This window comes from Manihot esculenta, chromosome 7, assembly GCF_001659605.2.
Source record: "Manihot esculenta cultivar AM560-2 chromosome 7, M.esculenta_v8, whole genome shotgun sequence".
Lineage (NCBI taxonomy): Eukaryota > Viridiplantae > Streptophyta > Magnoliopsida > Malpighiales > Euphorbiaceae > Manihot > Manihot esculenta.
In genome coordinates this window covers 991,881-1,009,507 of record NC_035167.2, presented here as the reverse complement: position 1 = coordinate 1,009,507, position 17,627 = coordinate 991,881, and the positions used below count along the sequence as shown (strand labels likewise).

Here is a 17,627-nt window from a genome sequence, read left to right as displayed (position 1 = left end):
AGTACTTCAAGCTATGTTTTGTTCTTAGTTCAGGTCATTTCTCTTGGAATTCAAGGAAGCAAGATGTGGTGGCTCAATCTACTGTTAAGGCTGAATATATATTTCAGCTACTGGTGCTGTAAATCAATCAATATGGGTTAGAAAGCTACTAAAGGATTTGAGAATTGAGCAATGTGATTCTACTGTTATATGGTATGATAATAAATCAACCATTACCATTGCAAATAATTCTGTTTAACATAGAATAACTAAGCACGTTAAGGTGAAATTTCATTTTCTAAGAGAAATAGAGAAGAATTCAGAGATCAAGCTGCTGCATTGCAAGTCTGACGAGCAACTTGCTGATATATTTACAAAAGCCTTGTCCAAGAACAAGTTTGAAGAGCTAAAAAAGAAGTTTGGTGTATCAAGAAAAAATCTCAAAAAGGGTTAATTGATAGTATTTTTCTTAGATACTTAAGTTGCTTAAATTTAGGTTAATGTTTTATTTAAAGTATACTTTTTGCTGTAGATGATTATAGTATAATTCATCATATCTTAACTATGCTTTTTTACTTTACTCGTAAGAGTTGTTAATCTCTCTTGTAATCTAATCTGTGTAATCAAATCTCATTTGAACTACATATTCAATGAATATCATCTCTCAATAAGAGAACGTGAGAGTTAAAAAAAAGTGTTAAAATTTTTTTTTCTCAAATTCACTACTAATTTTATATATTAATTTTCAGTTTAAAATATCTAATATCATTGTTTAGTTATTTATTCTCGTAGTCCAACTCCCAACACAAATAATTTTAGATATTCTTTTAAATTTTTAAATATTTAATTTTAATATTTAATTATTTATTCTCTTACTCCAACTCCCGACACAAATATTACATTGGCCTTTCAAGTTCATTTATCTTAGCTTCTTATTGGTGCAAGATATCATTGCCCTTTAGGATTGTCTTTTACTTGAAAAAAGTGGACCAATACAATTTGTATACAACTGGATATAAACGTATTATATACGTCACTTGTTTCACTCGTAGATAAAATTCATTTCAGGTCTGATTTTTGAGGAAGTTTTTGTTTTTTTCTTTTCTTTTATCTGATTTCAGGTCTCATTCTAAATAACAAGACGCAAGAAAAAGAAAATGAATAATCCACCAATTCAGATTTAATTCAGTGTTTTCAAATTATATTCAGAATTCATAGCCAATCCATTTAATGCTCTATCTGATTTCTGGTTCTTCTGATACACTCTTACACAATTCATCTAAAATTCAGGGCTCTTACATATTCTGGCAACACAATTTATATAAAAACTGATTTCTCAGGAAAAAAAGGGAAAATTATGTTATTTGCATTGAATGAACAAATGATTAGCATAATAGCAAAGCTACTTAAAATCAGAGAAATTAGAAAAAAAAAAAAAAAAATCAGCACAGTTGAGTCTGGGCATTGCATGTTGGATGATCAAAACAGAGGTCTCGAGTGAGAATCTAGATCCTGAAATACGCAGGCCTGCAGCAAGTCATTCGAAGAAGTGTGCAAAACTCCCATCATTCAGCTTCATTTCTGCTTCCCGCTCAGCAAGATTACTCTGTATCTTGTTTTCTGAACTGTGACAGACAGGAAACTTAACCCGGTGAGTTTTTATTCTGGGATGTCAAGGGCACAACCTGCGTAGCTTAGTGAATCTCCATCATCTTCGCCGCAGGTGTAAGTTATGAAGATAATTGCTAGATGTAGGATTTTCACACCATTGATTTAGCATTTGTTTCAAGCCAGATTCATCATTAAATCACAGATTTGCTTTACAAGCAATAACTAGGGGGATTTCATCCAATAATTGAAAATTCTTCTACGGAAGGCCACACACATTAATAGCAGTTCTTTCAAGGCGAATTATGCCAAGCCAAGCCAATCAAGGAATTTCTCCATGGCATGTAGTTGTGGTATCTAATGTGTTCGACTAACTTCTGCACAAGGAATCAAATTAAGCTTTAAATCCGTGAAATTAAAAGGGATGCAGAATTACACAGCTAATAATAATAACAATAATAATAAGATAGATAGAAGCATGACCTGCCAATGCATGATTTCGGCAAGCCTTTGCATTGGTTCACCACTTCCCATGATTTCAACAGCATCCCAATGATAACTCATACTTGATAAGCCATTGATGGGAGATGAAAGTCCAGTTAAAATTATTCAAAATGCATATCCCCTCGCCAAGAACATATGCACCCAGAAATCTCCTTAAATAAATAAGGTTTTAACCAGGTGAATGCTTTGCTTTTTCTTTTCTTGTGAAGAACTTCAGAGTAAACAAAGGTAAGACTATTGGGTTTTGATGTTTACTCAGAAATCACATTTTCTTTTCAGAATAAATGGTTTTCTCCACCTCTCCATTTGACATTGAAAAAACTTGAATAAATACCAAATAATTAAGATATGCTGCTGATTTAATTTACAAAGGAATGGTGCATGTGAAGAGAAATTGACATATGACAATCACCTTCAGCACAATCAATTTTCATCCTAATTTAGAAGATATATCAAAGTAATTGCAGCAATAACATCTTTTCCACGTCCTCTACTAACTTCTGCACGTAGAGTCAAAATTAATCAGTTATATCCATGAAAAGAATGAAGGCAGAATTACATTAAAAGATAAATAAAAATGATGGTTAGAAGAATGACCTGCCAATGCAATTAAAATCTCTTTGAATTTGTTTTCCACTTCCCAATTTATTAGAATTTCAGGTGCGTCAAAAACAAATAAATGATTCCTCTAGCTTGATGAGCCTGTATATGTGGGAAAACAGGGTTAAAATTTTATCATAAAGCAAATAAATTCTCAATTATAAAAAAGAAAAATAATAGAAAAAATTGGTACTCTGTATATTGATCTTGATTGTAAAGAAATAATGACAAAAGGATACTTACGAATACAAAAGCAATACAGTGCTCATTTTGGAAGAAACACATCCAACAGTTGAAAATTTATCCTTCACTGATCTGTGTAAATAGAATCATAGAGTGAAGATTTTCTCATATAAGTTCAATTTGCAAATTGGAAAGAAAAAGCACCAACTTACCCGAAGCTTCATCATCCAGTAGATACCGGCCCTCCTTTTGAATTGTTTGTCTATCAACTTTAATATTTTGGATGTGTGAAATGAATTCCCAATCAGCACCCTTTTTATTTCCACATCTTTCCTTCAATTGGGGACATATCTCGATATTCAATTCTCGTAAAGAGGTGAGGGAACGCATCTCCTGAGGCAGACACTTTAATGCCGGGCAAAACCCAATGGTTAGTCTTTGAAGACAAGTGAGATTCCGCAGTCCATCTCGAGGTAGAGATTCGAGCTCTTCAATGTACACAATCGAAAGGTGCTTCAATTTAGAGAGAGGAGGAATGATTGAGGAAGAAGAAGAGATTGACGGTGTAAATATTTGGTGCACAAGTTGTGGGCTTGCTTTTTGCAAATTTAGTGATTCATCGAGAGATGGAAACTGAGGGATGGAGGTCAAACTCGGGCAGTTATTACAAGAGAAATATGAAAGACAAGGAAATTTGAGTAGCTCAAGTACTGTCGAATCATCCCTCTTCTTCTGCCATCCTTTAAGCTTAGGACAACCATGTAGATTGAGAGTCTTTAGGGATGGAAAGAATGATGTTTGTTGTCCCTCAATCTCCATGTATTCTAAATCATCGAATCCCAAAATCTCTAGATGTTGAAGAGAAGGGATTTGATCCATTGGTGGGAGATGCTGACATTCATTGCCATTCCATATATGGAGTTGGACAAGATTCGTGAGGGAAGAGAACCAACTTGGGAACCTCCTGCCTCCATAGCGAACCACATTTAACTCTTTAAGATTGGGATGTGGTAGGAGATTTTGAAATGCCATTTCATCTCTATCAACATTTGAATCTTCCCAACTCTCCTTCCAATGTAATACCAATGATTGAAGGAGTGGCTTCTCTTTCAAATTAACATTTACAATCTCATTATCCACAAAACCTAGATTTGTAATTTCAAGACTTCCCCTCAAATTGTTAAGTTTATTCAATTCATTTATTTTTCCAACATCCTTTGAGGAAATATGCCCTTTTGCAACTACGAACTGTGACAACGTCTGAAGTGAAGTCAACTGCCCAAGCCCACGTGGCATATGAGTCAAAGACTTACAACCTTCACAATATAAATGCCTAAGATTCACAAGCTTTTTAATATCTTTAGGCAATTCTTTGAGCCTGCGACAATTAGAGACATTTAATACTCGTAAATTCAGCAAATCAGTAATAGAATTTGGAAGTGTTCTAAGTTTCACATTCCCAGAAACACCAAAATATCTTAGATGTTTTAGCATTTTTATACAACTATCCACCTTCTCAATGCCACAATCATTCATATCATAAGCGCGTATGCACCATAAATTTTTATGAATAAACAGCTTATTGTAATCATGTTTCTCAAGCAAAAGAAATGATCGTGATTTTTTTGCAATATTAAGAACTTCTTGTGGTGCAACATCCAATTTCAATGCTACATGTCGGATTTTCTCATCAATATTTGGTGCATCAGAATTTACTAGCCGGATCCTTATCTCACCCACTGTGGTTGCGAGATCGTGCATTAAATCATGCATTTTACAGCTTTCGATATTTCCAAATCTATCTCTTTTCACCTCTTGAAAAAATGACCTCCACCATAGTTTCATAAAATATTCAAGCCCAATATCCTCAAGACGATCACTCGTAATTGGTGCCTCAACAAACCCTTGTGCAACCCAAAGATGGATTAATGTTTTCACATCAATCTCATAATCTTTTGGACATAAAGCGCAGTATGCAAAACAATGCTTCAAATGTGATGGTAATTGATCATAACTTAGTTTCAGTGTTGGCACAATATCATTATCGTCTTGACTTATTCTTGAGAGTTCATTTCTTAAAAAGAGCGGCCACTCAGTTTCTGGATTTTTCTCATACAAGAGACTTGCGATAGTTTTTATAGCAAGAGGAACTCCACAACATTTCTTCAAAATCTCCTCTCCAATCTCTCTTACATTTGCATGTTTTGGCTCCTGCCCCTCAAGTGCTACATGCAAAAACAAAGACCAAGACTCATCCCGAGACAACCCTTCCAAAACATGTGGTGCCATTGTGCTAGATATATCAGCCACCTTTTTAGAGCGAGTGGTTATTAATATCTTACTTCCACTAGAGCCACCCACTAATAATCTCTTTAAATTCTGCCATTTTTCTCTATTCTCATTCCACACATCATCTAGAACAAGCAGATATTTCTTTCCATCAATAATTCTTCCAAGTTGAGATTTCAGTGCTTCTAACTCAAGATCTTCTGGTTTCTTCTCTGTTGCAGACTCTAGAATCTTTCTAACAACCATTTTCACATCAAAAGGATCTGAAACACACACCCATATTCTTCGCTCAAATGAATTCTTAATCAGTTCATCATTGAATATGATTTGAGCAAGAGTCGTCTTCCCTAACCCTCCCATTCCAACAATTGAGAGGACTGAAACGCACTCTTCACCATTGGAAGACAATACAAGTTCTGTAATTGCCTTTTTGTCACCCTCTCTCCCAATAACCACTTCAGGTAAAGAGGACTCAGTTTGATCCCTCCATGCAATCCTCTCCTGATCAGTTCGAACCTCTAACTTAAATTTTCTATCACCTTCAATATCAGCTAGCCTCTCCCTAATCGCCTTAATTTTATGACCCATTTTAAAACCATAAACAAGTTGATTTGAAGACGAAAAGAAGAGACATACCTCCTTTGTCATTCTATTTCCAGTCATCACTCGGCGCCTTAGAGCTTCAGTGGCGAAGTCATCTACCAAGTCATCAGCATCATAAACAACTTCTTCTAGCCTCTCAAGCCAGCCTTTCACTTGACGGTTAAGTTTCTGCTGCTCCTCAGCATCCAGAAGAACATTGCGAATACTAGAAACTGTGGCCTCAAGTTTCTTAAGCTCACCTTTGACGCCCCACCACAATCCGATCTCATGAAGGGCTCGAGAACCCAGCTTGGTAATGATATCTCCGACAACGTTAGAGAGAACTCCGTCGGCCATTTTGGGTGTTTTGGTTTGATTGTAAAAGGATGAAATGTTGCTGTGAAGAAGAAGATGGCGACAACAAATGACTAATTTAAAAGAAAAAAAAAAGTGAAGGAAAAAGCATTCTTCTCAATAATTGCGGTGTGTTCTAAATTATCGTTTAAATTTACCATTAATAATCAATAATTATCGTTTAAATCCTATACATTTACTAAAGTCGAAATTCAATCTATAATTTTTACAATTAAAAAATATTTTTTAAAAATTTTAATTAATCTAGAAATACCTTAAAATATTTATGTTATCTGTTAATTGGAATTGTAGAATCATTTTAATCACATTTTTAGATAGTTTAAGTACTTTATGAGACTTTTTTAGCTACAGTAATTTTTTAATAAATTTTAAGGGTTTAATATATATTTTTCCTTATTTTATTATAATTTAACATATTAATAGAGAAAACTTTAATTTAAAAAAGGCAAAATATATGAATTAAGCTGTTAAGTTTATATTCACTCCTATATTTTTTCACCCGTGTTTAAAAATTTTGACTTTAATATTTTTTTCGTTAAATAAAACCCATAGCTTTACATTAAAAGCTAATTTAGTTATATCATTAAAATATAATTTTATAATTTTAAATATTATTTTTCATTAAAATAATAATAATATTTTTAATATTATTTTTATTAAAAATCATATTTAAAAATATAAAAATTATATTTTATATAATAGTTACCTGCTTGGCTTGGGAATTCGCTGCTTGTTTGTAGAAATGATTTAATAATAATATCTGATTCAGTATTCAGTTGCGATGAGAATAGTCGTAAAATTTAGCATAAAAGAGTATAATAATTAGCTATTTAATTGTGAAAATGGTTTAACAATTATATTCGATTCAGTATTCAGTTTCGATGAGGACGTTTTAAAAATTAGCGGATAAAAATATAATAGCCAGCTGTTTGTTTACGGGAATGATTTAGTGATTATATTCGATTCAGTATTCGATTGTGATAAAAATGTTGTAAAATTCAACGAGAGTGTAATAATTAACTGCTTACTTATGAAAAAATATTTTATATTTATAAATTATGATAAATCGAAATAATATATAATATTTAATATAAAATTATTAAATAATTTAATTTAAATTAATCATTTTAAATGAGTGAAGAATAAATTTAAAAGTTATTTAAATCCGTTTCAATCGAACCATTTCATTTTATTATTAAAAATAGAATAGAATCTATTTAGTTTTTAATAAAAATATAGTAGCCTTATTTGAAAAAAAAAAATTATAGTAATAAGAAATAATTTTTTTCATTAATTTTTAGATTCCAACAAAAAAAATGTAAAAGTAATTTTCTCGCTGAGCCCGAAGAACTGGCAAGTCTGATGACTCTGATTTATCTACATCTTCCCACGAATCCTTTCTCTTGCTTAATATCATTCTTCCGACAGCGACAAAGCAGCGGCTTCAAATGCCAATCTTATTAATTTAGCTCCTGCGCCTCTGTTTGCAGTTTTATCATCTGGATTTATACCGCCTCCAAATCCAGCTCAATCCTTTCTGGGGTTGCCGGTATTTTGCTTGAATTAGCTTTAAATTTTAGAAATAATGAGGTATATATATTAGTTTTTACAATAAGTTTATATTCACTCCTATATTTTTTCACCAGTGATTAAAAAAATTAACTTTAATATTTTTAGCATATACAAATCAAATAAACAGCAATCCAACGCTAGCCCACCAATGCTTATCCATGGCTACAGGCAAACAAGAAGGATAAACAATCGAATAGCGAGAGGTGATGTCCTGTGAGATTCAACTGCGTGCTTGGAATGTTGTGATGTCCGTGAGATTCAACTCGAATTGTATATAATATTTAACATAAAATTATTAAATAATTTAGATTAATTATTTTGAGTTTAAACCAAAAATTGAATCCAAAAATTCTTTAGATCAGTTTAAGCTGAATTATTTGGATCAAATAAATTATACAGAATTAGTGAATCTGCAAAAAAAAAGCTACCCGTGAAAAATGAGGAAATACTAGCGAACCACAATACCCAAATGTCTGGTCCTTATTTAACAATTATATTGTATTTAGTTGCGATGGTAACGTCGCAAATTTAGCAAGAATTCTGGTGATACGGAGCAACTAGCCTTGAATTTTACGGCAAACTTGGACCGGGCTAACTTTTATATTTTAATTATTATTTTTAGATATTTTGGGTATTTTTATAATTTTGCATATTTACATAACCTCCATTGACTATTAGAATTTTAGACGACTATTAGGATTTTAGACGACTATTAGGATTAGGATTATTTTACATATTAGGATTTTATTTCTATTAGCCTCTCTTGGCTATTAGGATTTTAGACTCCTATTAGAATTAGGATTATTTTGCATATTAGAATTTTATTTCTACTAGCCTCCCTTGCCTATTAGGATTTTAGACTCCTATTAGGATTAGAATTATTTTGCATATTAGGATTTTATTATAAATAGCCTCCCTTGGCTATTAGAAACACACTTTTCATTATTTGAGGAATTTCAATAAGACTTTTAGTCTTTCAGTTTATCTTTTCTCCTATTTCGTTTTAGCCAAACGATATTGATTAAAACTCCTGACGGAGTCTAAATAGTCCTGCATCATCTGGTTTAACAATTATATTTGATTCAGTTCCGACAAATACGTCACAAATTTAGCAAGAGAGTGTGAGATTTTACATCGGCGTATTCGTATATAATAGCTAATACTAAACTATTAAATAATTTGGGTTAATCATTTTGAATAGAAAAGTGATTCCAAAAGTTATTTGAATCAGTTTGGACCAAACTATTTCAATGGAGACTAAAATTATCATTTTCAAAAAAATAGATTTAAAAGAACACCTTAAACCATAAGATTCAGAAAAATAGAGTAGGAAGGCTTCAATTTAGGAGTTTAGCACGGCATAGTAAGTGTTGAGAATCTGCAAGGTACTTCCCCACATATTGCCACCACTATCAGGAACATCAAGCACTCAAGACATGGATTGCAGGGTTCTTAATTTTAAGGGCATGAGACAAATGAGAGTGTTAGTTCTTGGTGGGTGTGAGATGGCGAGAGCACATGCAGCACAATAAGTTGAGGGATGTGAATGAGCTATTATAAGGAGAAGAAATGAGGGGTGGAGACATTGTACCAGTTTGGGAAGCAAAGAATTTGATGGCCAGGTAGATAGAGTTGGCGAGACCATTAGAATGGTTGTGGTGAAAGCAAAGCAAAATCTGCGAGTACATGATCTGATCGGGGAGAGGTTAGCTCTTTAGGGCTTCGGTCTTCATCCTTTTTTTTAAATTTAATTAAGGGTATACTTGTCATTTTATTATAATTTAATGATAATTCACATTAATAGAAGGATCATTTTATTATATTAATTTAAAATTTTAAACTAAATTGTTATATAAATTTAAGTTAAAGACTATTATGTGAATTTTGTTAAATCTCATGAACTTATATATAAATTATTCTTTTTTTTTTATAGAAGATTTATTTTTTATAGTTTTAAAAACTTACTTGAGTTTTTTTCTTTTAAGAGTTCTACATGTGAAAGGTAAGGTGTGGCATCCTTGAGTTCTTTTTTATTGTCGTTTTGATGTTGAGTATTGATTCATTTGCTACACTGATAAATTTTTTTTGTTAGTTTATTCATAAAAATTGAAAGATTATATTTACTTTGAATTTAGTTATTTGAGTATTGCTTATAAGTTGTTTGATGATATGGATATTTGCATTTGGAGTGATTTGGTGTCGAGGGGTTGATAGATTTTAGCTTAAAAATCTATTATGCAACGATGGTTTTAGTCAGAAAAATATTTAGTAAATTGGGTTTAGCTGAAAAGTCAGAAAGACTGATTAGGTTTTTGCTCTCACTTAGCTGGTGAAGGTGGTTGGACTTTATAAAGATTTCTATCTTGAAGAATGAGTGTTTTGTGATTTAGGCTTTTTTTTTTTTTAAATTAGTTTGGTGAATTTGGGATGTCTATTATAATGGAAATAATCACTGAATTTCTTTTGTAAATTTTATTTCTAGACTAGAATTAATCCAGACCCAAAATTTTAGTATGTAAATTTTATGACTTGAAATCTAAAGTTAAAAACTTGGAAGGGCGACTTCTTCTCCACCCCCAAATTCATCCCTGTTTCTCCTGTTTCAACCACTCCACCAACACCATCCACCTCTAGTTCACAACCACTGCAATTATCCTCTACTCCACTGGATACTATTCGTGCGACTTCTCCACCTACACAGCCCAATGCCAATCTAGTGGACCCTCTCATCCCTTCAACTCCATCAGAACCTCCACCATCTCCATCTCCTTCTCCTCCTCTTGTTGCAACTCCGTCTTCTACACCGTCAACCTCACCCTCACCGCATCCAATTTTACCTTAATTAGAATTCTATTATCATAAGAAGAGTAGTTTAGAAATTTTAAAATTTTCTTTCTCCTTAATTGAAATTGAATGAAAACTATCGAATGAAAAACTATTGACCTGTAAATAGTAGTGATATTTGAGAATTAAATAATAAATTGATTTTATAGACCATATTGTAATGTCATAGGAGAATATTAAATAAATAAATTATTAAATTTTTAGAAATTTTTTAAGAGAAATTTATTATGTTTCTAATTTAAAAAAAAAATATATTAAAACGATGAAAATTTTAAAATATTAAAAATTAGTTTATTTTTTAAAAAAATTAAAATATTTTCGATATTAAATGATTAATTAATAAATTTTTTATAAAATTAATAAATCAATTAATAAATCTTATGAACATATAAAAATTAAATATAAAAATATTTAATGGTTAAAATGAAAAAATTAATTATTAAAATTTTTAAATTTTTTTTTTAAATTTAAGTGATTAGTTTATGTATCTAGTGATTAATTTTAAAAAGAGGGTGACTTGGTCATAAAAATTAACTAGCGTTTAGCACTTTTTTGAAAAACTAAAATAAATTCTTTAGCATCTATATTTGCAAATTTCTTGTTTTTTTATTTTTTGGCTTGCAAAGATTAGACCATTGTTAGAACTTAGAACTAATTCAAAGTAAAAATAAGTGAAGGAAAGGTAGTCTGTGTGAGAGGAGGGTCTGGTTACCCTATCTGTCTCCTTTTTTGCCTACAATCTCAGTTGGGTCATTGATGAACCTTAAATTTTTTTAATGAGGTTCAGCTTTTTAATTTCTTGGTTGTGGGTTTGATTTTATACTGACTTTGCTTGTGGCTATGGAGCTGTGGATCTAATCTTTATGTATTACTTCTTGTTTTTACTTCATTTTATGCAATCAGCCCTCACTCGATTGAGTAGCTAGATGACTCAACTTTTTATGAATCAGCTTTACTAAACTGATATGAATCTTATATTAGTTTGCTTGATTAGCGTTTCTTTTGACAAGAACATTCAATGTTCTCATTGGCCTCATACTTCAGTTCATTGAATCCATATTCTGTACCCCAGATGATCAAGGCAAGGCTTCACTTTCTCAAAGCTGACTTATTGGAAGAAGGATCTTTTGATGCTGATGTTGATGGGTGTGAAGCTGTTTTCCACACAGCTTCCCCGATATCTCTTCAAGCCAATGCGGATCCTCAGGTCCATCATCCTCTCTTACCACCTTTTCACTGCCTTTATATACAGTTCCTCACTTGTTTCACTGGTAGATGAAGTTCATTTCTGGTCTGATTTCTGAAAAAGTTTTTTTATATTCAGATTTCATAACCAATCCTTTTAATGCTCTATCTGATTTTTGGTTTTTTGTGCTCTCCCGAAATTCATCTAAAATTCAGTGCTCTTACACATTCTGGCAACACAAATTTATAACAAAAACTGATTTCTTAGGAAAAAAGGGAAAATGATGTTGTTTGCATTGAATGAACAAATCATTAGACCATATTATTAGGAAAACTACTTAAAATCAGAAAAATTAGAAACAAAACTCCATCATTCTGCTTCATTCTGCTTCATTCTGCTTCTTGCCCAGCAACTATTGAGTTGTTTTCTAAACTGTGACAGATAAGAAACTTGTCCCTGCGAGCTTTAATTCCAGTCTGTCAAGGACACGACCTGCATAGCTTAGTGAATCTCCACCATCTTCGGCTTCGCCACAAGTGAAGTTACGAAGATACTGCTACCCAGAGGATTTTCACACTATTGATTTGAAATCTGTTTCAAGCCAGAGTCACCATTAAGTCACTGATTTTCTTTACAAGCAATAACTAGGAAGATTTATATTACAAGTAGAGTCCTTACAACTTACTGTATAGCTTGCTTTTTGAAGACGGAAGAAAGGGACTTACTGTATAGCTTGCTTTTTGAAGACGGAAGAAAGGGAGTGCTTTCATTGTGTTTTTAGTGCCCGATCCCTGCACAAAGAATCTGAGTGAGAAGTTTCTCTCACAATTCTAAACGTGTTTTTGAGAAGTACCTTTGTATTAATCTTCTGGCGACAATCTCAAAGTAGTCATGCAATGTGTGGAAATTCTTCTGTCAAGTAATTGTTGCCATGGCATGTAGTTGTCGTTTCTTAATGTCTGTTCTAATAACTTCTGCACATGGAATCAAATTAATCTTTATATTTTGAGAAATTCAAAGGAAGGCAGAATTATAAAACAATAATCATCATAAAAATAAGATGGAGAGAACTTAGAAGCATGACCTGCCAAGCATCCATGTGATTCCTCATACTTGATGAGCCATTGATGGCAAGAACATATGCACCCAGAATTCTCCTTTAATTAAATAAGGTTTCAACATGGTGCATGTAACAGCCCGGCTCAAACTTCTGCACATAGAGTCAAAATTAATCCATTATATCCATGAAAAGAATGAAGGTAGAATTACCTTAAAAAAAAATGATGGTTAGAAGAATTACCTTAAAAAAAAAAAAATTAATCTCCTTGAATTTGTTTCTCACTTCCCAATTTATTAGAATTTGAGGTGCGTAAAAAACAAATAAATGATTCCTCTAGCTTGATGAGCCTGTATATGTGGGGAAAAAAAAGGGTTAAAATTTTATTATAAAGCAAATAAATTTTATTATTGACCTTGATTGTAAAGAAATAATGACAAAAGGATACTTACGAACTCAAAAGCAATACACTGCTCATTTTGGAAGAAACACATCCAACAGTTGAAAACTTATCCTTCACTGATCTGTGTAATAGAATCATAGAGTGAAGATTTTCTCATATAAGTTCAATTTGCAAATTAGAAAGAAAAAGCACCAACTTACCGAAGCTTCATCATCCAGTAGATACCGGCCCTCCTTTTGAATTGTTTGTCTATCAACTTCAATATTTTGGATGTGTGAAATGAATTCCCAATCCGCACCCTTTTTATTTCCACATCTTTCCTTCAATTGGGGACAGTCCCGGATATCCAACTCTCGTAAAGAGGTGAGGGAATGCAACTCCTGAGGCAGACACTTCAATGCCGGACAAGTATCAATGGTTAGTGCTTGAAGACAAGTGAGATTCCGCAGTCCATCTCGAGGTAGAGATTCGAGCTCTTCAATGTACTTAATCGAAAGGTGCTTCAATTTAGAGAGAGGGGGAATGATTGAGGAAGAAGAAGAGATTGATGGTGTGAATATTTGGTGCACAAGTTGTGGGCTTGCTTTGTACAAATATAGTGATAAATCGAGAGATGGAAACTGAGGGATGGAGGTCAAATTCGGGCAGTTATGACAAGAGAAATATGAAAGACAAGGAAATTGGAGTAGCTCAAGTGCTGTCGAATCATCCCTCTTCTTCTGCCATCCTTTAAGCTTAGGACAATGACGTAGCTCGAGAGTCTTTAGGGATGGAAAGAATGATGTTTGTTGTCCCTCAATCTCCATGTATTCTATATCGTCTAATCCCGAAATACATAGATATTGAAGAGAAGGGATTTGAACCATTGATGGGAGATGCTGACATCCATTGCCACCCGATATACAGAGTATGACAAGATTCGAGAGGGAAGAGAACCAACTTGGGAACCTCCTGCCTCCATAGCCATAGACATATAACTCTTTAAGATTGGGATGTGGTTGGAGATTTTGGAATGACATTTCATCTCTATCAACATTTGAATCATTCCAACTCTGGTGGTCCCAAAGTAATTCCAATGATTGAAGGAGTGGCTTCTCTTTCAAATTAACATTTACAATCTCATTATCCACACATCCTAGATTTCTAATTACAAGACGTCCCCTCAAATTGTTAAGTTTATTCAATTCATTTATTTTTCCAACATCCTTTGAGGAAATATGCCCTTTTGCCACTACGAACACTGACAACGTCTGAAGTGAAGTCAACTGCCCAAGCCCACGTGGCATATGAGTCAAAGAGTAACAACCTTCACAGTATAAATGCCTAAGATTCACAAGCTTTTTAATATCTTTGGGCAATTCTTGGAGCTGGTCACAGCCAGAGACATTTAATACTTGTAAATTGAGCAAATCCGTAATAGAATTTGGAAGTGCCCTAAGTTTTCGATTCCGAGAAACATCAAGATATCTTAGATGTTTTAGTATTTTTATACTATTATCCACCTTCTTAATGCTATGATTACCCATATCATATGCACGCAAGCACCATAAGTTTTTATGAATAAACAGTTCATCGTAATCATGTTTCCCAAGCAAAAAAAATGATAGTAGTCTTTTTGCATTATTAAGAATTTCTTGTGGTGCAACATCCAAATTCAATGCTACATGACTGATTTTCTCATCAATATTTAATGCATCAGCATCAGAATTTACTAGCTGGATCCTTGTCCCACCCACTGTGGTTGCGAGATCATGCATTAAATCATGCATTTTACAGCTTTTGACATTTCCATATCTATCTTTTTTCACCTCTTGAAAAAATGACCTCCACCACAGTTTCATAAAATATTCAAGCCCAATATCTTCAACACAATCACTCCTACTTGGTGACACAATAAACCCTTGTACAACCCAAAGATGGATTAATGTTTTCACATCAAACTCATAATCTTTTGGATATAATGCGCAGTATGCAAAACAATGCTTCAAATGTGATGGGAGATGATCATAACTTAGCTTCAGTGTTGGCATAATATCATTATCATCTTGACTTATTCTTGAGAGTTCATTTCTTGAAAAGAGCAGCCACTCAGTTTCTGGATTTTTCTCATACAAGAGACTTGCGATAGTTTTTATAGCAAGAGGAACTCCACAACATTTCTTCAAAATCTCCTCTCCAATCTCTCTTACATTTGCATGTTCTGGCTCCTGCCCCTCAAGTGCTACACGCAAAAACAGAGACCAAGAATCATCCGGAGACAACCCTTTCAAAACATGTGGTGCCATTGTGCTAGATATATCTGCCACCTTTTTAGAGCGAGTGGTTATTAATATCTTACTTCCACTAGAGCCACCCACTAATAATCTCTTTAAATTCTGCCATTTTTCTCTATTTTCATTCCACACATCATCTAGAACAAGCAGATATTTCTTTCCATCAATAATTCTTCCAAGTTGAGATTTCAGTGCTTCTAACTCAAGATCTTCTGGTTTCTTCTCTGTTGCAGACTCTAGAATCTTTCTAACAACCATTTTCACATCAAAAGGATCTGAAACACACACCCATATTCTTCGCTCAAATGAATTCTTAATCAGTTCATCATTGAATATGATTTGAGCAAGAGTCGTCTTCCCTAACCCTCCCATTCCAACAATTGAGAGGACTGAAACGCACTCTTCACCATTGGAAGACAATACAAGTTCTATAATTGACTTTTTGTCACCCTCTCTCCCAATAACCACTTCAGGTAAAGAGGACTCAGTTTGATCCCTCCATGCAATCCTCTCCTGATCAGTTCGAACCTCTAACATAAATTTTCTATCACCTTCAATATCAGCTAGCCTCTCCCTAATCGCCTTAATTTTATGACCCATTTTAAAAGCATAAACAAGTTGATTTGAAGACGAAAAGAAGAGACTTACCTCCTTTGTCATTCTATTTCCAGTCATCACTCGGCGCCTTAGAGCTTCAGTGGCAAAGTCATCTACCAAGTCATCAGCATCATAAACAACTTCTTCTAGCCTCTCAAGCCAGCCTTTCACTTGACGGTTAAGTTTCTGCTTCTCCTCAGCATCCAGAAGAACATCGCGAATACTGGAAACTGTGTCCTGAAGTTTCTCAAGCTCACCTTTGACGCCCCACCACAATCCGATCTCATGAAGGGCTCGAGAACCCAGCTTGATAATGATATCTCCGACAACGTTAGAGAGAACTCCGTCGGCCATTTTGGGTGTTTTGGTTTGATTGTAAAAGGATGAAATGTTGCTGTAAAGAAGAAGATGATGACAACAAATGACTAATATTTATAAGACAACAACAGACTGTAATTGCATTTGAAGTCTAAGTGTCTAAGTCCACGGCGTGTATCAAATTGATAAAGAAGTAATCTAATCGGTGACAGCTAAGCTAAAGTGGTACTACTGTCTATTTTCTTTATCCATGGAAATGCTATTGCATGAAAAGTCTGAATCAACTTTCCATTAAAATCCTAATAAACTCAAATTATTTTTTTGAAGAAATAAAATCTTTAGTTTTATCACAGAAAACAATTTACTACGAGTGTGATTATCACATAAATAATTTTTTTTATATTAAAGCAACTAAATAATAATTTTTTCGAATTAAATAAAAAAAGAAACTGAAAGAAAGAATTTTCAGAAATCTTACTCCAGAAATAAGAGCCGAGGAAAAGAAATTAAGACGATGGAGAGAAGTCAAGCAGAGCATTAAAGTCTGGTACAATGTAAATGTGGTGGGTCATACCATGTCTCGATCCATTCTGAGATTGACCATGTGATCACGAGTATTCATGACTTAAAGAATGCATTATTAAAAAAATAATGCCTCGATTAGATTAAACACAGAATATATGGGGATTAGTGCAACGCAAATTGCATAGAAAAGGACAATTGAAGGAAGGAGACTAACCATTAAGACCGCAAGCAATATTGGTAAATGGCAAATTGCATAGAAAAGATAATATAGATATCCTAACAAGCAGAGAGATGTTTTCTTTATTTTATTGCAAGTGCATTATTGGTAAATGGTCTATGTCCACTATCTATAATTTAATAAATATATAAAAAAGCAAAGTAGATGGCTATGCCAATAATGTGGATGAATCAGTCTTTGAATAAACTGGTCAAAGATTAACAAATATGACTTTTGATGCCATAATAGCCATTGGATTATTCCTTTTAGATGGTTTTTCCCAAATGGTAACTTCTCTGAAGATCAAATAGCTAATAGTTTACACGTTGTTCAAGAATTTTTAGCTCAAAAATTTAGCTCAAAAATTGAGGATCAGAAAATTAATTTAGCTCAAAAATTTTTAGCTTAAATTAAAATTTATGGGGTAGTTTAAACAAAAATTTAAAGATTAATTAAATTAAAGATCCCTCAATGAGTGCAAAAGATAAGCCATAAATTTATTATTTATAAAAATG

The 17,627-nt window shown here is 33.1% G+C and overlaps 2 protein-coding genes across 8 annotated transcripts in view; both read right to left on the bottom strand.

The window, feature by feature from the left end:
- LOC110607847 (putative disease resistance protein RGA3) overlaps positions 1–16,846 on the bottom strand; it is a 47,732-nt gene extending 30,886 nt beyond the window's left edge. The window contains exons 1-6 of one of the 7 annotated variants that reach the window (XM_043958380.1): positions 16,104–16,839; positions 13,383–15,968; positions 13,232–13,303; positions 2,689–2,793; positions 2,504–2,591; positions 2,293–2,391 (exon numbers count right to left, since the gene is read on the bottom strand). In XM_043958380.1, coding sequence (XP_043814315.1) covers positions 13,289–13,303; positions 13,383–15,968; positions 16,104–16,406 — 2,904 coding nt within the window. In that variant the 5' untranslated portion in view covers positions 16,407–16,839 and the 3' untranslated portion in view covers positions 2,293–2,391; positions 2,504–2,591; positions 2,689–2,793; positions 13,232–13,288. Of the gene's footprint in view, positions 1–2,292; positions 2,392–2,503; positions 2,592–2,688; positions 2,794–2,831; positions 2,898–12,465; positions 12,697–12,806; positions 12,933–13,022; positions 13,136–13,194; positions 13,304–13,382; positions 15,969–16,103 lie in introns of those variants that run through there. The other 6 variants (XM_043958377.1, XM_043958378.1, XM_043958381.1 and 3 more) reach the window with 6 other exon arrangements.
- Positions 2,527–7,876, bottom strand: LOC122724067 (putative disease resistance protein RGA3). The gene is made up of 3 exons (XM_043958524.1): positions 7,790–7,876; positions 3,087–6,187; positions 2,527–2,591 (listed from the first exon to the last, which is right to left on the bottom strand). Exons 1-3 carry the CDS (start codon positions 7,798–7,800, stop codon positions 2,527–2,529), a joined length of 3,177 nt encoding a protein of 1,058 aa, XP_043814459.1. The 5' UTR covers positions 7,801–7,876.
- Positions 16,847–17,627: the final 781 nt, after the last annotated feature.

What these genes read in the sequence shown, in the direction of transcription:
- LOC122724067 (XM_043958524.1), bottom strand. An exon ending in ACTGGATGATGAAGCTTCGG is followed by an intron (nt 2,592 to 3,086) that starts GTAAGTTGGTGC and finishes CTCTACGTGCAG; the next exon opens with AAGTTAGTAGAGGACGTGGA.